This window comes from Eutrigla gurnardus (genome assembly GCF_963514095.1).
Source record: "Eutrigla gurnardus genome assembly, chromosome: 18".
Taxonomy (NCBI): Eukaryota; Metazoa; Chordata; class Actinopteri; order Perciformes; family Triglidae; genus Eutrigla; species Eutrigla gurnardus.
Genome location: NC_139929.1, coordinates 6,762,996 through 6,786,671, shown reverse-complemented (window position 1 = coordinate 6,786,671; position 23,676 = coordinate 6,762,996). Strand labels below are relative to the sequence as shown.

Below are 23,676 nucleotides of genomic sequence, written 5' to 3'. Positions count from 1 at the left end.
TTCCCTTGAAGAGGTAGATTGGTGACTCTCAGGAACCCGAGCACGAGGGAGCAGTAGCTAATGAAGTGGCTGAATAAATAGAGTTACAGTATACGGTCGGGGTCCGCTGGACTTTTCATTACTGCCACCGGATTAAAATCGCTCCGTCCCACTCTGTCTGCCCCAATTCAGAGCCAGTTTAACCAAACTAAACAAGCTATCACATCAAATCCTTGTCTGCGGGCTAAGTCCTGGCTACAGTGGCCGCCGAATTAACCTCCTAATCAGCCTCTTACTCCCCAATCATCTATCTCCTGTTCTCTCTCTCCACATACACAGCTTTACTTTCATCTGGCTCCTATTGTCTATCGCACCTTTTTTTCCTCCAAATTATCTTCGGTATCTCACTCAAGCCACAGCTCTCCCTTCACCTCAATCTCTCAGGCTTCATCTCCATTACTCCCTCTCTCTCTCCCCCTCTTTCTCTCACACAGTCTCTGAGTCCCAGAGAGAGAGAGAGTAGGGGGTGGTGAGGTTTGACGCGGCGCTGCTTTGGGGCTTTGAAGTGTGTGTTGATGAGGGAAAGCAGAGTACTGTGTTCAGACAGGCCCCTAATGAGGGAATTAAGAAGCTACGCTGGCCGTTCCCCATACTAACTTCCCAGGCACAAAACAAGACAAGTGTGCATGCAAGTGTTCACAAAGGTGTGTGTGTGTGTGTGTGTGTGTGTGTGTAGTGTGAGCGCTAATCTGTCAGATTTAATCAAGCATCTCACCTACAGTAAAGAGATAAACCTGACCTCACCCGTTAGGGTCCTTACCAACATGTCCTTGAGCTGTGTACTTTCTTTGCTTCACAAAAGTTTTCTACTCTAAGAATAACACCAAGGCTGTGGCTAGTGGACTTACCATAGTGGGGGTCTAGGTAGCCGTTGCGGGGGTCCATGGTGAACAGAGTGCCTCGGTATGGGAGGGCATGCTCAGTCAGGTGGGGCAGGGAACTGTGCAGCTCCTTCTTGAGCAGGGAGGGGCGATCCTCTGTGGAGGTAGACGGCTCCTCGCTCACGTTCCTGTCGGGGCCACCGGGCGTCCGGGCCTGGGAGCTGATGGCATTACGCCTCTCGCGGTGGTAGGGCGTGCCCGACCTTTCGTCCTCTGCAAGGGGAGAGAGACAGAAAAGAGAGAGGAGGGGAATCTGGTGTTAAAACAATGATATACGCATATTTCTTTGGAGCAGGTATAAGAATAAAAGTTGGGAGCAGATAAAGAGAATCCATCTCCCTCCCTAGTTAGGTTTCAGACACACACACATGTCCTGAACACCCATACACGTGGTGAGGAATTCAGTTCACGTAGAAGGCGCGGGTGAAGCCGGAGATCAGCTTTGTACACTTAAAACCTACTGGGCATTATGGCTTTGCCTTCCACCGCAGCAGATGTGGGAGTTCAGAGGCAGGCGGTGTATGAGCAAGCGGACGCCATGGATGAAAAAATCCCAACCTCTTCCTTTCGCACAGCATCCGGAAAAAAAAGTCTGTTCTTAAATTCAGCTCTGTCTGTTTTATAAAGAAATGGATTCCCATGGAGGAAGAACGCAGGCTTTTCTGTCTGCATTCCAAGCTGCCCATTAACCGGCATCATGGGTTGTAACCACCCTACCCTCCTTCATTCTCTCTCTCTCTCTCTCTCTCTCTCTCTCTGTCTCTCTCTATTCTCAAACTAAATCTGTCTTACTCTGACGGCAAAATTAGGAGGAGCGGGGTCTCTGGAGAAAGCTTCCTGGCATGCTGGGCAAAGAGGATAAATGTGGAGTTGAGTTCAAGGGCTGAGGTCCGCCAGAGAGATGTGACCCTTGCCCCCTGGCCCGACCTCTGACCTGACATGTATATAGGTCGGCCAGCCTCCTGACCTGGCATTAGTCTTTTCTGTAGTACGATACTATATAGACTCAGAAACTGGCATAGGATGTCACACTGATGAGGGCTAAAAATGCCTAAAGATGCGTTGTGGGACGTTGACTACTCCATCAGCTGCTGCTGTGAACTCAGTTGTGATTTCACCACAGAGGGTGTTGGTCATCACTTTAAAGTGTCGATGTGCTGGCGCCAGCCGTTCTGCAGCATTAGCAGCCTATAGCGGCGCAAGGCCCCCCCCCCCCCACTCTTCGCACTACAACCCAACAGCATCCAACCGCCAATTAAGACCAGTGGACGGGGGCCAGATTAAAGAGCACCACCTTAAGCACTGGAAGAGGGCCGTCCACAACGCTGCACCACTTCACAGAAGAAGAGAATGAGATTGAGAGAGGCGAAGAAGAAGAGAGAGCAACCCACGGGTCCCTCTTTTATTCCCCTCACTCTCCCACATCCATTACCGGCGTTGGGGCCAGCCGCGCCTCGGCGCAGCACTGGCAGCGGTTTCAAGGATTCTTAACGCGGAACTGACAGCCAGAGAGGCAAGCCACTCTCATCCGCGGGAAATGACAGTGTCAGTTATGATATAAGTATTTAATCCTTTACTGCGCAGCCAGTGATCTTATTAAGGGAATAATGGCACTTATACGGTTAAAGCTGGATTAATAGGTCTGCTCTTGCAAAAGCGCAATATTAACATAAAGGGATTTCGGAATTGGGTTCATCTCCTGACATGGATTGGATGAAGTGGAGACTGCGAACTACGCTGCGAGCGAAGAACCGCTAGGGGCGGAGCACGTCGCTGTGTGTAGCACGCCGCTGTGTGTAGCACGGGCGTACTCTTTCGCATTCAGAAGATCTCGCACTGCATCTGGGAAAGCAAAATCTGTGTGCATATTTGTGACTTTGTTACAGATATTTGAATATTTTATATATGGATGCATCACTGGGGCCTCGGATAGTGTAGCAGTTAGGCTGTCGGGCACTAAAACTGGCGTTAAAACATCTTCTGCTTGCTTGCTTTAGAAAATTCTTATTTTTCACTGTTTTAATGTCTTTTCCCCTCTTGTTCTTCATTTCTTTCTTCTCCCTCTCCTCTACTGACCCCCACTGCTATTTAGATAGGTCTCGCTCCCCAAAGGGAGGTCAAGCGACTAATAGTTCAATCACAGCAGTGTCACAGTCCCACCATCCCCCTCCAGTCACCACAGAGGGGGTTCATCATTCTACCATATACCACCTTAAGGGGCTTCATTACTGCAGTGTATAGCACCTTAAATGGTTAAACAAACACTCAGCAGCACAAGGGTCAATTGACTCCTCGGAACGGTGGAAGAGGAGCAGAAATCTCTTGTGTGGGTTCTCTCCTGTACCTGCTGGTGGAAACCTTTTTGTGCCCTTACAGCATGCCGGGTGTTTCAAAGAGTGGGCTAATGAAGACGGAGCAGACGCAGGTAAACACGTGCAACTTTGGAAAAGTTCAACCACGCAACACTTCTCTAACTCTGACCATCAGCCCAACAGACCTTTCCCCCTTTCCCCTCCCTCATTTTTCATTCCTCTTTTATTTCCTTCTCTTTTCCCATGGTTGCGGCATCCAGTCCTCCACCAGTTTGCAGGTCTATTCAGTCCAATACAAATGCAGCAGGCCGGTCCTCTGTGGACCAGAGGAAAGCATGCCTCTCAAAAAAACAGAAAAAAAAGAACTATCCAGCTCCCTCTCTCTCTCTATGGTGATTGAATTTCTTAACATCTTTTCAAAAAGCGCTTAAATGCCTGGAGGCGAGAGGAAGAAACAAGCTAATGGTGGATGGGGAGCACTGAACAAATTTCAGAGCCCTTTCCTGCTCGCGTTTGAGGTTGAAAGCAGGCTCCTGCCTTTCAAGTTTCAAAGTCCTCCTTCCTCCCGCAGTGTCACTGAAGGATTTGAAAAGAAGGTAATTGTGCTCACTGCCGTCCTGATCAGAGCACACGCCCCAGCTCTAGTATTTCAGGAGCTTTCTCTGCCACTATTATGGTACCTGGTGCTCCATTCCTGCATTCTTCCTCCCTTACTACTCCCTCTCTCTCTAACCCTCTACAAATGCACTCCCTCTTGCTCTCCCACACTTGCTTTCTATCCTTCTTTCACCCCCAGCAAGCCACTCATTAAATCCTAAAGCCCAGGTTTCTCCCTTTTTCCCCCTTGTCTGGGGTCTCTATTGTAGAACTCTGGTATGAATACCTTCAGAGGAAAACCCTATGTTTGGCCTTTAATATGGCGGCATAAAAGAGAGCGTGGATGCAATGACAAAATGAAATTTTAAAAGAGATAATGAGATATGGAGTGGGGCCAATTCCTCTGAGAGTTGGGCTCTGGGACAAGGGTGGGGGTGGGGGTGGGGGGGTAAAGTTAAGGGTGCCCAGGCAATTCAAAGTGAAACAAAATCCTCGGCTTGTTGTTTTTGAAGGTATTTTCAAGAGGCAGAGGTTAAAAACAAGGCTTGCTGTTCCTTCACATGCCAATCTGTCCTTGACTCTCAAGCATCCGATTTGCCCTCCGGCCCGCACTAAGTCAGTCAGACTCCCAACCTGGGGCCATGTATGTTTCAGGGGTGCACAAAGGGCCATTGCGCATCGCAACTCTTTCCCCTCCTCGCCCGCCTTTCCTAAAAGCCTAAACATCAGAGGAGGTTGTTGTTGTACCTCTGAGCCAAAGCCAGACATATGCTGTGTTCCACCTTCGAACTTCTCAAAGCGCCGTTGTCAGTGGCACAAACAGGTTTTTTGGCTGCGGAGCACATGGAGAGCGAACAAGCAGGAGAGGAGTGGAGGATATACAGTGAAATCACAAAACACTTCTTCAAAGCTCCTCTCCTCCTGTGCAATAATCTCTTGCTCCTTTTTTTCTTTCTCTTGCAAATCAACTCCCGGGAAAGACTCAAGACTCCCCAATTAACAATGAGAGGGGGAAGAAAAATTCCAGCAGCTGGCTAGAGTTTAATAAGAGCACCTCTCCAAGCGGCTTAGGCTTATGTACCTGATTCACCGGCCCTGGCATTGGCGCTATAGACAGAGGGAATCATTCACGATTAGCACAGGCTGAAAGACGAGGGAGAGAGGGAGGGAACGCACAAACTCCACCGAACCCAACACAACAAGACCACGGGGGATTACCGCGATTGTGTGAGGTATTTTTTTTCGATCAACTTCTTGGCTGACGGGGCGCGACGCCACGAGGAGCTGGGTGCCTTCCCCAAAAAAACAGAGTTCGGCTCTGCATTATGTGAAGGTTACCCAAATGGGTGACATTCGAGAAACTCCTCGACAAACAAATCTTCTAAATGTCAGAAGGCAGAATCAGGTCATTGAGCCGATGTCTGTGGGTTAGGGTAGTTAGCGGTCCCCAGTCAATCTGTTTGACGGAGCTCTGGAGAACTTCGGCACACATAAAGTTCACTCCCTTTAACTTGGCGCTCATGTTTGATTCCGTCTCTGCAGAGTGAATCCGTGGTGGTACATTATTTAACCGTCAGCGGTGTGACTGATGTTTGGACGAATTGCAGAGAGAGGCATGGGCAGGTCAGGATGTTCCCTCTCCTGGTTAGCAGTCTATTGTCAGCGGCTGATTTCCCACGCAGCGCCCACAAATGCCCTCTTCAATATTCATCTAGGCAAATTTTGTCGACTATCTCAATTTGGCTCTTAGCAGCCCACGACCCAACCCCCTTTGCTCCGCAGCTCGCAGTCCCAGCCTGTTCTCTCCGCCGCCAGGGGTCTGCTGGGACGCACCCAGAGCTCACCATCTCGCCATCCCAGCCTCCAGGCCCCGGGGCTGGGGAGGGGCAAATCAAAGCCTGCTTGGCGCTTTCCTTCTTCCCGGCGCTCACCTCAAATCAGCCTCACAGCAGGGTTGTATCGTGCCAAGCCTCCGCCTGCCCCCAGCTACCCCTTATTCACCCATTAGGGGCACAGGCCCACCATAGAGCAGCCGGAAACCCCACTACCGTTTCATCAGGGCCACATTGTGAGGGAGCAATGAGCATTGCAGTGAGAGAGCTGAAAGCCCTGACTCTAAAATGCACATTGATGCATTTTTTTTTTGACCACGGATAGTTATGGCTTTTAAGGTTTTCTCACTCAAAGGGCACCTTGGCCTGCATTCTTTGAGGAATCAAACACCAAGAGATGCATTTGATCAAGGCTTCAAAGCAAAAAAAAAAAATGCCATGATTGGCTTATAGACTGTATTAGCATTGCTTCAGATAGTCACAAGTCAGCTATGATCAGCCAGAACCTGTTAGGTATTGATACCGTCCTCTGTAACAATATGAAGTGATTGTGTGCTAGGGCAGGCGAGGGCAGAACTATGTCCGTTTTGAGGATAGTGGGTCTTTTAGGGCGAATCTGGGCACAATGCCCACTAGACCAGAGTGGGCCAGCTTTCCACTGGGCCTCAGCATTGGAATCCCACTTCTGACACCAGAGTGATCCGGACCAAGTCTGTGGCACTCAGATTAGGAATGGCTCGCCAAGAGGAATGGATATCCAGCCAAAGCAAAGAAACACGGAGCCAACAGTTTGGATAAAATAGAAAACATAAATAACAGTAATTTCAAGCACATCAAATATGATCCAAAATGCCACTGTGGATTTTTTTTCCCCCACCTTAGGACACAGAATCATGAAGTCCTTACTTAACTTTGAATAAACTTGATGCATCCCTAAATGCTCTCATGTAATCGTGCTTTTGCTTGTGTAAAAATGCACATTCATACATTCCGGTACACGTGTTAAGTGCATAACTGAGCACTGAGGCATCGAGGCCCCCATTAAGATAGTTAGCCTGCACTTACTAGGAGCTAGATAATTAGACACTTCAAAGGCACCTGCTCGCCATCCCGGAGAGGGCAGGAATCACAAGCGCCCCGCCCCGTTTAAAAGCATGTTAACTCCTATCTGAGGCTAGCAGGCTAATTTAACTCCTGACATTTGATATCTAAGGAATGAGAGGGATCAGCCATTTAGCTGGAACAGGATTACCCCCCCGCACACCAGCCCTCCCCTCCCTCCCCTTCAACCCCAAAACCCCCTCTCCCAGTCGGGCCGGATTCATTAATTTTCCTACTGCTAAGCACTTTATCAATGACTGGTGAACGTCTAAGTCCAGAGCGGACTCTCTCTCCCTCTCTCTCTCTCTCTTCTGTGGTGATTAGGCCTTTGGATGTTCAGATCTGTCTGTCTAATTCACTGCCTGCTCTGTTGCTGCAGATCCATTCTCGCACCTGCTATGCGGCTCAGCCAAAGATCCTCGTTTGAACGACACTTAGACCACGGCCACACGGAGCAGGCTAACAGGCTAAAAAATGCTGTTTAAGTGCGAAAGCCTGAATAACAAGAACAGTGGGAACATTTCTCTCCTTCATCTAATTTCTGCAAAGAACGACTTTGGTTTGTTGGACTGGCTTCTAAACTTCACTACGACACACTACCCGACCAGCCTTACCTAATTCTCCTAATCGTCCTAATCCCTATTCACGCTGAAATGCATGCCATTTTCCCTCCCTGTCCACTCTGGACACATTTTTGAAAATCTTTATTTAGGCTGGCACATAGTGGAACAAAACGGAGGGAAACATATTTGAATGTAGCTTTGTGTGCGTTGGCACAGAATTGTAGGTGACATATTTCAAATAAACACATTAATTAGCCAAATATATTCAGCTATAGTAAGCAGCCTTTGACATATCATAGGTAGAGAGGTGCTGGGAGTAAATTTGCATCCATAACTCTACATTAGTCCTAATGCCTTCTGCTGAATGTCTACATTACAGGTTGAATCCGGGGCTACACATGACTGTGACGGATCTGGGTTAAATGAACAGCATGCCCGGCCCTTTGATGCTGCAGCTGGTAATGCTTACCGTTTCTAACCCGTCACATTTGGACATAAGGTCTTTTTTTTTACCAGAGAGCATGACAATCAGAATTCCGAACTACAAGCCAAACGCCATAAAAATAACACAACTCAACCGATTCGCTCACGCCGCTCCCACAATGAGGGGCTGTTCTGAACACACGTTAAGTCACCTTCTTTTAAAAGAAAACAAGAAAAAAAAACACTAATTGAATCTCTCTTTTTTTGCCTTTACAGCTTGACAGATTAATGATCTAAAATAACATTTGTTCATTTTCCACAATTTTGTTTTTTCAATACCTACAAGGTGCCACCTCACAAAGAACTCTTTATGAGCCTTTCAATCAGCATTTGCCTCCCAGCATCCTATCATCATTACAGCTGACATTTGGCTGCAAAATCCCAGACCTGACCCTCACCCGCCCCCCTCCTCCCAGTGCGTGATATGAATGGGAGTGGCTGCTTAATAAACAGGGTGTAATTCACCCTTTGCCCCCTTCAAACACAGGTGAGACCTGGACCCTGTCATTACAGCGTCTGCAGCAGGCGGGGAAAGCTCGGCAGATTAGAGGATCTGCTATATTGGCCAAACAGATTTGACCGCTGTCTGCTGGGAAGGGGCTGGAGGTGAGTCATGGAAAAGTAAAAGGCACCAGACTTTCTATATGATTAGATAAGTGGCTCTAAAGAGCACAATATGGGGTGAGAGTGAAAGTTACAGCTCTAGACGATGTGATGGACTGTCGGTGTAGGAGGTGTCCCTACATGCTCATTTAATGGCACATTAGAAGTTTTATTTAGTATATAAAAGTGAAACTTGACCCTTTTAGCAGCCCATACACAGGACATGTATTATATACATAGCTAGCTCCTTAAATCATGAAATAACCTTCGTTTTTCTCGTCACATCTCCTCCTTCAACGCTTTCCTTACCCCCTTCGTCTGTTGCTGTCCCCTCTCTGAAATGAGCTCTCCTCATATATGACCTCTCCTGTCACTCTCGCCAGGTCCAATCCCCCCTCTCCCGCTCTCTAATCTCTGCATTACTTTGCCATTAATCCCACATTCCACACGGGGACGGCCGGCGCGGCTCAGACGACACATAGCCTTCATAATCGGGTGTTGGCGTTGGAATGAATCAGTGGGATGGAAGGAGAACGGCGTTTAGAAATCATCATAAAAAGCTTTTCCGGGCCCACTTTAGGATTCACCTGTAGCATGTAGCATTTCCTTCCCGCTCAATCCTTCCCCACCTCTCTTCATCCCACTTTCTGTATCTCATTCACACTTTCTTCCCGCTAATCTCTTGTTACTCACTCCTGGATTCCTGATATCATCCCTCATTCTCCCAGTTCCCATGTCTTTCCCAAATCTCCTTCATCTCCCCCTCATCCCTTTTCCCGCACACTCCCTCCCCTCTGCATCCACTACCTCCCCTCCATCCATCCGTCTCCCCCCCCCCACCCCCCTTCCCCCTCCCGAGCCGCAGTGGGACTGTTGGACTCACGCAGCCCCATGCTGAGCTGCTCCAGAGCCAAGCCAGAACAAAGAGCCCATTGAGCCGAGCGGAGACATAATGTGGGCCGCCTCTGACAGCACCGAAGATGAAGTCATGAGGTCGCCAAACAGTTAATAATGACGGCCCATCCTCCAGCTGCACCAAGTGTGTGTGTGCGTGTGTGTTCAGCTCGGTGCCGTCGAGGAAAGTGGGTGAAAATGAGAGATTATGTGTCTGCATGCGTGCATGACCGAGTACCTACAGTATGCGCCGCATGTGTACATATCTTAAAGCATGTCGACGGATAAAAAGCTTTTAAGGGCGTAATGAGATACTCCACGACACTCAAAAATGTGCTCAATCACTTTGTAAATACCACGGAGGGGGAAAACAAAAACCTTCAGAGAATTGCACTTTTACTTTTTGGCTCCGCTCCAGCTGCGTTTGGAGAACACCCACCCCAACACCACCACCCCCCCTCCCCCCCCTACCCTTATTGGAGTCTGTCTGGCGCAAAGTCTGACATGAGACACATCTCCCCGGGACTGGAGCTGTCGCTGCGAGGCCCACACTCCGAATCATCATTAGACTCGCAGCTCCAGGTGAGGGCAGGCGGTGGAGGAACGACAGAGAGAGAGGTTGCATGCGTATTTGTGTCTCCGTGCAAAAGCGTGATGGAGATTATTTTGGAGTACTAACGACTCTGAACGGACATGGCCTATTGAAATGCCTTTACAGGAACACTTGCTTGTCAAGAGGCCTCCAGCCTTGCGCAGGCAGGAGGAGGAGGAGGAGGAGGAGGGAGGGAGAATGGTGAGAGACAGCTATGCAATTGATTAACATTAGAAGGACTTGCTCAAGTTCAAATTGCACGGCCCCTCCGCTGTAAGCTACAGACGTTTGTTTCCCCGCGAGTAGAATGTTTCTCTCAGACCCCGTCTCAGCTACACATCTGAGTTCAATTCTCCGCATGCCCTCTCTTCTGAAAATCAATTCCTCCTCCTCTCCTCTGCTCTTTTCCTCCAGCTCTGCGAGCAGACCAGGGCGAGGGGATTACACTGTCCCTCCCCAGATCCAAGCGAGACAACAAATGGTTCTTATCAACTGACACCCCCTACCCCCCCCTTCTGCTCTGCCAACCAGGAGGAAGAGGCATAAAAACTGGCCTCCGTCTGCCAATCGTGGCAACTCTTTTCACACTTAAAGCCTGAGCTATTTACGAGATCCCTGGGAGAATGCGTACGCAGCACCGAAGGGTGGGAAGAACGGAGGGGTGAGAGCTGCTGCTTCTCAACCTCTGCTTCTAATCAATCAACCAGAAATCACTGCCATGGTTTATGGCCTTTGATCCTAGCTCCTCTTTCGCACTGCGAGGGAGAGAGCTGGGGCGGAGAAACGGGAGGAGGGGGGAGGGAGAAGGGTGAGAGTCAAGGCCCAGAGGGTGTAGAGGTCAGGGGAGAGAGATTAGGGGGTAGAGGGCCTTTTTGCTCTCTCTCAAAACCTGAAAGCATGTCTTGATTTCATCCAGTGAGTTTTGAGCAGAAAGGGGGGCTGAAATATTACAGGATGCTTTCAGACTGAGAACATTATTGTTCAAGCAAAAACTAAGTTCACATGCTGTCTCTTTAAAACAGAAATGCATGCTGTTAATTTACCTCAATGACTTCATCATTTTTAATAATAATAGATGCAACTATGCCAACTTGTTAGAAAGAAAAAAACTTGGATGAGCGGGAACGTTTTTATGTGTTTTTATGATTTTCCTTATTTATCTCACTTTTGAGCACTCTGGTAAACATTAATTTGCAAAATGTTCCAAATAAATAAAGTGGATTGGATAAAAGGCCTAAACTGCTGTATCTTTCTTGTAATGAACACAAAAACATGCATCCAATTAAATTATGCACTATTTGTTTAGCACACAGAGAACCAATTATTCCCAAATTAGAGTACGGACCAACAAAAAAGAAAAAAAACATGTATTTCATACAAATCCGTTTCAAAGAACTTGTTGTGTTGATTCCCGTTTCTCCACGAGTAAGAATGCAGAGATCAGCTCACTAGTGTTTCGTATGAAGTGCGACCCCGGTGGCACGGCCACTAGTTGCTGCTTCATTCCATTCAACAAGAATCCAACTGTGGTGAGGAGGCGTGAGCGAGCGAACAAGAGAGGACGCGGAAAAGAACACACCACAATAAATCCTCTTGGCAGGGTCAGGACACCCCTGCTTTGTTCCTCCTGGCGGGAGGGAGGCCACTGATGCCTTCCGACAAATGTACAGAGTGGTAGAATAATCAACTACTGTTTCCCCACTTTATGGGTTTATGAGTTTATGGGGCCCTCGGATCGCCCTGCGCCTCCCTCTCTGAGTGCTGCTGGGATGCGGCGGGGCCACGCTGGTCGATCCCCTCACACGGGGCGGGCTGATTTGTCTTCGTGACGCCGGTCGTTGACTCGGAGTCTCGTCTCTGACCCGCGTGACCTCTGACCTCCGTGCCATTCTGGCTCTCAGCGTGACAGTGAAAGCGATCTCGGTTTCTCCCGAGGAGCCATTGTGATGGTCAGCTTGAACCATCACATCGTATTAGAATTAAAAACCTATGACTAACACGTCAAATTCAGATTGTTAGAATGAACTCTGAGTCAAATTAAAAGGAAATAAGACTTTGGGTTTTATTTATGGGCGATCATCGCTATTTCTAATAAAGTTAATTGCCAGGATCTGGAAATACAGAAGTCCAACACGGAACATAATAATACAGGTTCTTAATATTCTACAAGGTGAGCAATATATCACCCAAACATCCATCCAGTCCAGTTTAACATTTCAGGCTTGCTTGCTTTAGATTTTATCCAATGTTATTGTAACAATAGAAGCAAATTCCCCAAACTACAAGAACATGACCCAAGTTGGACCTAAAGGGTTCATTTTGATGTTGAAAACCAAGCGTGCTCCATCCACCGGGGCAAACAAGTAGGATGATCACTGACCAAAAAAAAACAAAAAAAAACAAAGATGCAATTCCACTACAGCTACATTCTGGCCGCATTTCTCTCAAAAGGTCTCGAGGCTGTGGCTTATATGCATCTTCCAGCAGCGAAAGCAGCGGTGGAGCTCCGGCAGGCAGATCTGGGCCCACGGAAGTGTGCCAGACAAGAGAGGGGCCAGGCTGGGCCGGGCAGCTGAGGTTCCCCTCCGCCCCTGAGTAGCAGCGACGCTAAGCTAATCCTGTGCCCCAGGCCCCTGTGAGGTGGCTCTGCCAAAGCCCGTCTCCCTGCTGCTGCAGGAAATTGCCTTCAGTGCAGATGCCCATGAAATGGCTTTGGCCGTCCACAGCGTGTGCACATAGGGCCAGTGTGACTTTACAAACCTTCATCCACAGGTAGATGTTTAAAACTGTGTGCTAATATGCAATATTGTGGGTAAATGTGTGTTTTCCTCTGCTTATATGCTAGTTTTTATGTATTTTATGTATTATTTATGTACCATACAGGGGCCTTTTGACACTAAAAGCCAGTTTTCCTGTGTGGGGTTGTGTGTCAGGCTCTATAACGCCTCCTCCATTGTGCTGTTTGACCCGTGGGCCAGCCAGAGCTCCCATGAGGTCCCTTATCCCTCCATCAGTCCTCTCTCATTAGCCCCCACAGGCAGAGCCACAGAGTAGGGTAACACAGAGGGGCCCCTGCTTCTTCCTCCGGTCCCCATGAAATATATACAGCGCAAATACGGATGACAGAGATCACCTTTTTGCAGCAGCGATCGCACAAACAACTAAAAATAGCTTCCCATTTGTTTTCGTCGAAAAAAGCAAAAAGGGCAATAAAGGAAGCCGATATAATACTTGTCATTTTTAAACCCTCATCGCTTGTCAGCATTTATCGTCAGGCAGCGTCTGGGTGTTCTTGTTAATTTTTATGTTTTTATTAATCGTTTTTGTCTTCAGTAAGACACACACACACACAAAAAAAGATCAGATCATTCTTATATAGGGGGATAAAACGGGGATAAGAAAGTGGAGAGCCGAGGTGGCAGCATGAGGAGGGAGGAGGAGGAGGAGATGGGGCAGGACACAGTGGAGAAACAGTTGATTATGAGTCCCATCAAGTGATCAATGATTTCATTAATAAGACGGATCACGCGGCTGTCATCGCTGTGACACGGGCTGAGGGATGATCCGCTCCCAATGCTCCATTTCCCCCATGCCTCCCTCCCTCTTTTCTCCCTCCCTGTCCTTCCAATATTGTCTCCCTCTGCCAACGACAAGAGAACGAAAAAAAGGATGCTGGGTTGAAGGAGGTGGAGGGGGGGGGTTACTCATGAGGGAGGGAATGAGCAAAGGGGGGGGAGATGGAGGGGGGTGAAGAAAAGTGAAAATCCATTTTGAAACCCATTTTCAATTAGGGGTCCACAAGCTGTTATCACAGGTGTCCCAGAATGGGGGCCCGTAAGTGAAAATGTCTCCTATCCGTTTCTGAAATGAAACCTTATCTGGGAGGCACAAAGATGGCGGGGGACAGCGTATCTGTAAATTACTTTCCATCCCCGCTGTTAACGGGGAACTTTATTTCTGTCAGATGACATTCCCCTCTATTTACTGTTGATCATTTAAATGGCTGCCTAAAAAGAAGGTGGCCCCTCACTCTTCCCCCCGCCGCTATCTCTCCTCTCACTCTGAATCATTCTTCTCCTCTCTTCCCATCAGGAGATTTTCTTTTTTTTTCCTCCTTTCTTTTCAAAGCAGTCGAGTGTTCTTTTTCTTCGTTAAACACTTTAGCCACGCGCTCAGGGATTCCTCTGGTAACCTACACGAAAGATGAACATTCGTCGCCCTTTCGGCTTGTTCGCCTCTGAGGCCCTTTGCCCTTTTTTTAAGCATGAACATTTGTGACGACCCCTCCTATCCAGCAGGGGTCTGTGTTCTTTTTCCTTGTCTTGGAGCACGCTAACAGCTGATGAGGCACACCTGAGCCTGATTGTGGCTGCAGGTATAAAAGGTCACAGGAACGTGCTCACTTCTTGCCTTCACACATGCATGCATGCATTACTGATCACTGACCTTCCATGGTTTTTTTTTTGGTTCTTTGGCTTCAGTATGAGGAATAAATGTTATTACTTTGCCATTTTTGTTGGAGCCTTTGTAACGCAATAAAAAAAGCTCCCAACTCGCTCACTTAACCTGCTTCACAGAGCCTGGGTTACATTAAAACAACATCCCCCGACTGTTTTTCTGAACAGCATCCAGTTGTTCTGTCTGCTTACTAACTCCCTCAGATCTGCTGTATCATAAAACTCCAACCAACCAGAAACTTTTTTTTCCCCCTCCTTCTTTTTTCTACTTTGCAAATAACCAATCCTTCAGTCCCCTCTCTCTGTTTCTTCTCCCTTTTTTTTATTAGCAAATTATCCCATGACGACAGGATTTATTCAAGCCAAGGAGCATGGACATCTTTTTTTTTTTCTTCTTTTTTTCTTTTTTTTTGGCTTGGGACCCAACAAAAGAATCAGGGGACTTTGTGGTCCACCTGCCTGCCGAATGATGAGGGTGGGAGGGGAGAGCACACCCCCGCGAACCCCCTCCTAAAGAGCACCAATCACAGCATTGTTGTGGCACAGTCGGCCCTTTTGAGCTGTCAGTGCAATAGGAGGGGGCACAGAGATGAATGGCAAACAGGATGAAGCCACCATTTAGCCAACCATGTGGGAACGCTCTACCAGGACTCAATAATTACTCTGGGCCTGCTCAACTTGGACCAAATTTCGGGGACAAGAGGGGAAGGCGATTTTTAGATTCACATTAAAGTTTCCAGACTAAAAAGTGCAGTTAGCTAATCAAACCAGATTGGCTACGAGATCTGATCAATATCTGTCTGCGAGCTGATCCCAGTCACACACCACAAAAATGCTTGGTACAGTTGGAAACATACTTTTCGCACTTTTCACAACTTATCATGCACGCTGTTGCTGAGCGCACGGCGGGGTTCCCGCTGCGCTGAGATCAGGGGTCGCCGGTCCGCCTCACAGGGGGAAATATTTCGCCGGGGCCTTCCTAAGAAGAACCAGTCACTGGGGTTCCACAGCTGCTCACAATTACCTTTTGTTTGGATGGAGGCGGCAGGGGCAGGAGGCTACGGGGGTTAAAGTTGAGGCGAGTGTTGGGTTACACCTGATAAGAGGTTATGAGTTCTGGGGGCTGACTTGGGAATGTGGCGTAATTATAACAACACAAAGAATGTGTAAGCTATCGTCTGATTCGGAGGGAGAGCGATTGGGATCTAAAAGGGACCTTTTCTCTGCAGATAAGTATCGTCCCTCCCTTCATCAACTGAGTTATGAGACTACTGTATTATTGGGGAGTGCGACGTAGCTTCAAGCTGTAAGTGTATCTTGTGATGTGGCTGAGTCAGTGTAGGAGACAAACCGTGTGCTGTTCGGAGCTGTAATCACCAGCACTTTACGGAGAAAGATCCACAATCACGGAGCCAAATTACATCCATGCTTTTTCCACAACAAACTTATTTTTCTTTCTCTCTTTCTTTCTCTCTCTTCGCTGCCCCTTTAATTAATAAAACAGTGCCGGCCATCTGGGAATGAGTAAGAGTGAGAGCGTTCCCAAGATGCTTAAGGATGCATTACCTTACCCACTTCCTGTGATAACTCCCATATGGGGAGCAAGTCGCAGCAACCTATTTACCCTTTCCTGGATTGTTTGTTTCCTCCTCACACTTTGGATGATCACGTTTGACATCAGCAGAGTGGAGGGGGGTTGGGGGGTGGGGGGGTCTACAGGCCACAAGATCCAGCTATTAGAGCCAACTGTGCCCAAAAACCTCGAAATCCTCTCGCTGCTAATGAGCACAGCTGCAGCTTAGGCCGCGGTGATCTCAACTCGGCTTTTGTTATGACTTTAGCTTGATGCTCCGAGGCTTTCCAGCCAAACCAAAAAAAAAAGAAGAAAATCACCATCAAATATTCCCGAATTTGAAAATGAAAGGCTGAATGACGACGGGCTTGATGAACTGTAAGCTCCGCGCGGCTTTTAATAGCATGTGTTGAAGACATTGCTATGTAAACATGCCAAAAGCTTTTTTTGCTACCACTGAGGGTTGAATGTGACTCAAGAAGAATAAAGGGGAAGTAAACACAAGGAACATCAGCATGTCTAGATCCTTAAATCATGTTTTTTTGGGAGTTGGTCGCTTTGGTCTTCAAGTAATGGGAACATAGGAGAAAAAAAAAGATATAACATTCCTTCGGTCCCCAGTAGGTCGGTGGCCCCGGTGCTCAAATGTGTTGCTACGTAGCGTAGCCACACCTCCGTCTCCACAACGGAGAGGTCTGGAAAACATTTAAGAAAACGCCCGACAAGGAGATGCCGCGAGCCTTTGTCACAAAAACATACAAATGGATGAAATCTGTGACTCGTGTTTATCCAAGAGTTTGATTAACAGATGTGACCGGCCGAGGAGCAGCGACAGGAAATCAGTCACTAAGAAAACCAGACTTTTACAGACATATTTCTATAGCTATGAAGTTGTTGCTAGATGTAATTTTAAGGCATCGTATTGAAAGTTTATTGGAATTAATTCCTACCACCCAACTAAAAGCCGACTAACGGACCAGTCTCTCAGAAACGGGGTGTGTTCCAACTCGTCGAAACGATATTTCCATTAACCACAGTGTGAGAGGTGACGTGTACCGTTTGAGGTGGTGCTGGAGGCCACCGCCTTCTCGCTGATGTCATTGCGCCCTGATGAGCCCTTGGTCGCCACGATGGTCTCCACCCTCTTCTTCTTCTCAGCTGCTGAACTGGCCTGGGACTGGGTTTCCATGGCGATCGCTCATTCCTCAACACCTCATGGAGACGGGATGACTGGTGGAGAAGAAGTAGAAGTTAGCGGATGAAAGACTTTATTTAATTTTTTCTCTGCTTAGATGATTGGTTTGATTGGTGCATTAACTTGTGAAAATGAAGCATTTCTTGCTTGATTGAAGTTTGACATTCTTCACAATAGAGTCCCTCAAGAAAAAGACTCTGGGAACCCTGTGAGAGAAAAACTTCAGATCCAATCCTCCCTTTTCATGATGCCCAGAGCGGACCACGGGTCAATCCACCAGCTCACCCTGATTTATTTTAACTCAAGCCTGCTGGGCTCTGATCTGCTTCTACATTGACCGTGGTTAAATACCCCAAAAAATGTAGCTCACCTTATTTACAACACAAGTCGCACCAAATTTCAGACTTCTTGTCCAAAAAATAAAAAATAAAACAAGTCTATAAACATGGAGCGAGGCAGGACATCCTGACTAGGTTTTATATCTCAGAATAGAAAGTAAAGTCAGCTTGTGGATATACTGATAATCCTGCTCTCGCAGTCTTTCCAGAGAGAAAGGAGAAACCCTAAGGGGATACCACAGAGAGAGAAACATTCACAGTCCTGAAAAAACAAGGGTTGTTTGAAGGCCCTTTTGGGAATATTATGGTGCCGGGCAATTTTTCTTTCAAAGAATAAAGGTGGTTCAAGTTAATACTGTGTGTGGGTTTAGAAGGGGTTCAGCCAACAGTCTAGCAGACATGCTGCTCAGTTCAGCACCTCAGAGGCTGTCTACAAACTCCACTCTATCTAGGTCACGGAGGTCTCTGATTATGGAGACAACACGGCGATGCACCGCAGCCACTCGTTTACACAAAGTACAGGACAGATCCACTCGCTGCCACGCAGAGCCTTTACTTAGACTCCATAATTCGAGGATAATTAGTGGAAATATTTAGTCTGACTAACATTTTCTTTCCAATAAAGACCAGCTGATTGCCCAACTGTACTATTTAATTGTCCTCCACCCTATAAACATGCACGGATACAAAGGCCAGCAGGAGAGTCAGCCATAATGCAAACAGAGGAGTGCTGCTGAAACTACAAGAGATGGGAGGGAAGGGGGGGATTTTTTTTTACCAACTCCCCAAAGAGGGAAGGCGAGGGGGAAGTGGTGAGGGGTAAACTTCAGACAAACACTGTGCGCTTTGTTTGTTTTTTTTCTCTTCCCCCCCCCAACCCCCCGAAAAAACCAGAGTCTGTCATCCATTCTGACCCGACAACAACATCTGTAAGCAATTGCCAGCTTACAAAAAAAAGGAGAAAAAAAACACAATGCAATTACTCCCTTACCAATCAAAACAGAATTAAACAAGAGCTCGCGCTCTAATCACTCCCACATGAATACATGTGTAGCCGTCATCCCCAACCAAAGACATTAATATCCGACTCACGCAGATAGCATCTCGGATCACGTGTCGACGCAGCCGACGCCGAGCTAATCGGCGGGATATTGTGCGATGTGTCGTTAGCGAGCTCCTAATAATCGGCGGCAACGGGAACAATCAAAGACAACTTCTTTGAAACGGCGATTACTAATGACTGAACTTGTACTTTATAGCGATTGCTCAATAGCTTCCCAGCATGCTTTGTGTGTGTCGCCAGGTGAGTCAGACCAGAGCGGGAAAAAGAGAGCTGAAAAGTGCAGCGACTATGAGGGTGGGATCGGGGGTTTGTAGGGGAGGTGAGGAGAGAAAGCGGGGCATTCCACTGGTCGGGCAAATATTCACAAGTCCGAGCCGGCGAAGCGTGTCTGACCGGCCTTTTGTGTTCCACCAGGCAGGCCACAGTTCCAAAGCAGCAATTAAAAGCAGGACCTTTTCACCCATAATCCCTCTGACCTGGACGCCCACACCCAGTCCTGCAGATGTTCCGTCTTTCGCGTTCGGCCCAACACACGGAAGTCCAACCGCCACAAAGATGGTTATTTCCATCGAGGTGTTGCGGTGAGAATGTTTTCTGGATGCACGAAAAAGTTTTATCCTAATAATCAAGGACAGAGAGTCTAGTTTGCACGTCATGTTGTTTTGCACAGTGAGGAAACGTCTCGCGGGCCAGATGCAGAGATTTACATGAGACAGCGGAGAAATAAGCATCTGTATGGGGACTACCTCGCAGACCCTGAATCAGCGGTGTGTCACAGAGGCCCGGCACAAAAGGAGGAATTACAGCCAGGCATCGGCTGCTGTTGTTACTCAAAATATATGTTAATTTCATATTAATGTCTTTCCCATGAAATGTCTGTCCTACACCCAATTAGAGAAGAGAGAAAGAGGGTGTATCTTTATTTGTGCTCGACTGTAATCCTTCCTCACAGAAAGGGAGGCGATTAAGCAGGTTTAAAAACACCACAATTCAGACTGTTCCCTCAGAAAAAAAAAAAAAAAACATTCTTATTTTATAAGCACATTAAGCAAATCAATTTAACATAAATTATACGCCTCGGCGACAAAGGCACCGAGTTGAAAGTCATCTGCAAATTGTACACATCAAAGTGAAACACTAAAATAAACTTTTGCCTTTGATAGAAAAAAAAAATCTGTTTTTCTTTTCCGTTTTTTCTCTCTTGCTGCTAACGCTATCAGAAATCCCCGCCTTTTGTTATTTAAAGGCTCCATCTTTACAAGCTTAATTCTATGAAACTGCTTAAGGTGAACCTCCTATTCCAACACATTTGCAAATGCATGACACACACAAACACACTCACTCTGAAACTGAGGGACATTTTTGTATAAACTCTTGAAGTGTCTTCTTAGATTTGCCAACCCCCCCTCACAGAGCGGGTACTGTATTTGTGTTCATTTCATTAGGGCGACTGTTCAGTGTCGAGGGCCCCCTGAGGGGGGAGACTGGCAGCGCCACAGCATTCATCATCATTACATCAGCGACCACCGAGATCTGCTATCTTAGGCTTATCAACGCGGCACAAACGCACCGCGGCGCGGCGAGTTAGAGGGGAGGGGAGAGATGGGAGATGGAGACGATTGAGGGAGATTGTGAGCAAAAGTGGGATAAGAGGGGGAGAAAATGAATGGGGGGGGGGGGGGGCGGAGCATGGGACTGTGTGTGTTAGATGTGTGTGTGATGCATGTGTGTGCACCTCACCGTGCCCCTGCATGCCTGCACATGTTCTCCTGCGTGTACGATGTGTTTTTTTTTTTTTTGCACATTTTCGCAGCTATGCCAACAACATTAACGGCTCCTGCACAGCTGGAATAACTAAAACCCTGAGGGGCAAAGAGGGAGGAGGAGTCGGAGCCCCCCCCCCCCCCCCCCCCCCTTCAGCGAGATTAGCTGAATCTAGCAATAAAACAGAACGCGCTGGCTCAGGCTGCATGTGTTTGCATTGGATAAGGTCAGCGAGGGGATGAGGCCCCTTAAGGAGACAGTGGAAGTGCTCTGCTGGGGTTTGGAGGACCCGTCGTGGGTTCAGGATCAAACTGGGGAGGTGTGTTCCACAAGACTCAATGGCTCTCAGAGGAAACCACACACTTAGGTTTTCCATGCTGTGTTCAACACCGCACTTATGGCTCGCCCTTGGCCCTGGGAGGCAAAGGGGACGGGGGGGCGTCAGGGGGGTCGGGGATTTGGTGGTTGTGGCTCCCATTCACCAGTGCAACTTAACATTGTGCCCAGATGGCACTAAGTCTGGCCTACAGCTGATGGGGACCAGCCCCTCAAGTAAGGGCCATTTAGCAGGAATTAGTCACACCCCGCCACACACACACACACATATCAAATCCCCAAAATGCACACGCAAACTGGTTTAGTGCTCGGCCCTCTCACCCTTTTGTACACAGTGACACGGCTGAGCTATTCAGATTGTCAATCATTCACGTGCTTCTATATCATCCTGTGTGAGTTTTAATGCTACACTGTAAAAAATGACGGTTGATTGATTTATGGAGAAGATTTATGGATCGGTAAATCATCTCTTGAATACCGCATGGAGCATATTTTACGCTTTATCTGCATTCCGATTTTGACAAAAGACGTTGCCGGTCTTTGATTTATCTTTACATCTGCATCTCAACAGCATTCCATCAGCAAACTTGCTATCACAAGTGCACAACATGTGAAGAGGGAGGAAAAAAAAAAGCCTGTGCAAATGAGGAGGTTTATATTTTTTGTTGTTGTCAAGGACAAACAGTGCAACAACACAGCCCCATCAGTCGCTTTCAGCAGAGCTAATAAGATTATCCTCGCGTGCGTCTTGGTTCCTCAGACCTCTCCACTTGAGATGCTTCGGAGGGCTGGTGAGGGACCCCGTGTGTCGAGCTGAGTGCATCTTACATTCCTGGGTAACAAACCCAAACGATGTAATCGTAATGCTTACACGACGCTTCTTTTGCGCTCGCTACCCAGTAGATAAGGGGCGAATAAAGCGCGCGCCACAATGGAAATCTCCGGCGTTTTTTTCCCCACAGCGCCGTAGCTTATTAAGATTGTTTATTTATTTTGACTTTGCGTTTGTTGTTGATCCACTCGTGTCGGGGCCTGCGAGGAGTAAGACAATGGGTAATGCAGGCAGCTTTGTTGCACTGGTGGCCCAGTTAGGCGCAATTGGTTTCCCCCCCCCCTGCTTCTCCACTTGGTTCCCTTCCTCCCCATGCTGAAACGTAGAGCCTTTGTTTGATCAGACACTTTCCCTGATCCCTGAGAAGAATGGAAAGATGCTTGTTCAGCCATTTACCGGGGGCCGAGGCAAACAATGCAACCTATTACTTCAGCGAAATGCCCGTAAAGGTCCTTGAGGAAGAAGAGGGGGAAAGTGTTTTCTATATGCAAAAGTTGCTTGCCTTGAAGATTTGCATGATTACTTCAGAACTTTATCTATGTATTTAGCTCATGCCACATCGCTCTACAGCTAAGGTGGAGTGGCCCCTGCACATGGCACCCACTGTAAAGCGAGAAAGAGAGTGAGGCCTGTATCCTGTCAGCGGGCCTCTCATCTCCAGTGAAAACAGTCTTCATACGAGGCTTTAGAAAGCGCTCCGACGACAACATCCTTCACCGTGCTCTCACAGCGAAAGAGTACACGCGGCGGCGGCGTTGTTTGAGAGCACGGCGTGTGAACGTGGCGCCGGCGAGAGGTGACTGCGTTTGAGAGAGTTGCTGCGCGGCGCTGGTGTGTATACGGGAGCTGGAGGCACCGGGTGCTCGGCACGCCGCTCGGTATGCAAGCGCGATCGCTGTGTGCGGAGCATAAATAAGAGAGGGGGACCCCTGGGAGGGGATATGGGGAGGAAGAAGAAATTCCTGTACTGATGAAAACCTCACACACAACTCTCTCTGCTTCCTCCTCCTCCTCCTCACATGCACTCAGAGAAGGAGCAGATGGATGGTCCTGCATGAGTGTCAGCAGGTACCCGACTAGAACTAGATGACAGTAGTCTCTACACTTACTTCCTCCCTCTACCCTTCTATCTCCTTGTTTTCCCTCCATTCCTTTGTGTCATTGGGATCAGCGTTGCGAGTGGAGTGAGTCAGTGCTGGTGATTAATGACGGGCCCTGGCGTTCTTCGGGGGCCGAAGCACTAACAACAGCCAGGGGGCAGCGCGATAATGCACAATAATAAAGCCAGCAGACAAACAGCCGAGGCAACGCAAAGGCCTATTAGCTAGCCCCATCAGGACGGCTAAGTGAGAAATTAGCCCTTCCCGAGCTCCGCCACAATTCATCAAGTGCTGCCCCTGAATCCCCCCTCAAGAAGTCATAATGTTTACTTAAAGACTGGCCCCCGATGCCCCAGCGGCGAGCTTTATTGGCTCTTATTAATTCCCGCTCTGGCCCTCGCGGCCATGCCATTTAAACTGAATTAAAGGGGTGAAAATTGGATGAGATGAAGTTGTCTTGGTGTTTTGGCTCCTCGCGTGAAAAAAATTAAAAAAAATGAAAGAAAAAAAGGGAGGCAAACAAATCGGCATGTAAAGGAATGCTGAATGAAGCTGTCCTGAAATGTGCTGCAGTCAGTCAGAGGAATGCAAGGAGAGAGGGAAAAGGGGGGAGAGGGAAAAGAGGAGAAATGGCATCGCTTTAATGCTAGACTTCCTGTGTGGATGGGAACGGATCCAGAAGGGTAACACCGGGTCACACATTCCTCAGATGCACGGAACGAAATGATGTTGTATCTTCTCCTTATCTTTCATCAGACGGGTTGAAAAATACCATGAAATAAGGTCAGTCCATCAACACTCCGACCTTATTATAGCGTGATGGACAGGAGGACAAGGGGAGGGCGTGCACTCCAACACAGAGTGCATGCCTTTAATGGGGCTGCTGATCTTAAAACAACAGAACGATGAATCACACGAGAAACAACAATCAAGTGGGCCGGCTTTCATCGGTCTGGTCATATTAGCCATTTTTCAGAGCGTTCATGTTATCTAGCGCTGAAACACTTAGTTGATAAGTTAAACCAATGAGTTGTTTAGAAAAATGCAATCTGGTTCCAGCTCCTAAAGGGGAAATGATCCATTTGTCTCGGCTTTATATTGTAAACTGACCATATTTGGGG

The 23,676-nt window shown here is 47.8% G+C and overlaps 1 protein-coding gene across 1 annotated transcript in view; it reads right to left on the bottom strand.

Annotated features, from left to right (window-relative positions):
- gli3 (GLI family zinc finger 3) overlaps positions 1-23,676 on the bottom strand; it is an 83,035-nt gene that overhangs the window by 50,027 nt on the left and 9,332 nt on the right. The window contains exons 2-3 of the mRNA XM_084033237.1: positions 16,984-17,157; positions 888-1,133 (exon numbers count right to left, since the gene is read on the bottom strand). Coding sequence (XP_083889363.1) covers positions 888-1,133; positions 16,984-17,116 — 379 coding nt within the window. The 5' untranslated portion in view covers positions 17,117-17,157. The remainder of the gene's footprint in view (positions 1-887; positions 1,134-16,983; positions 17,158-23,676) is intronic.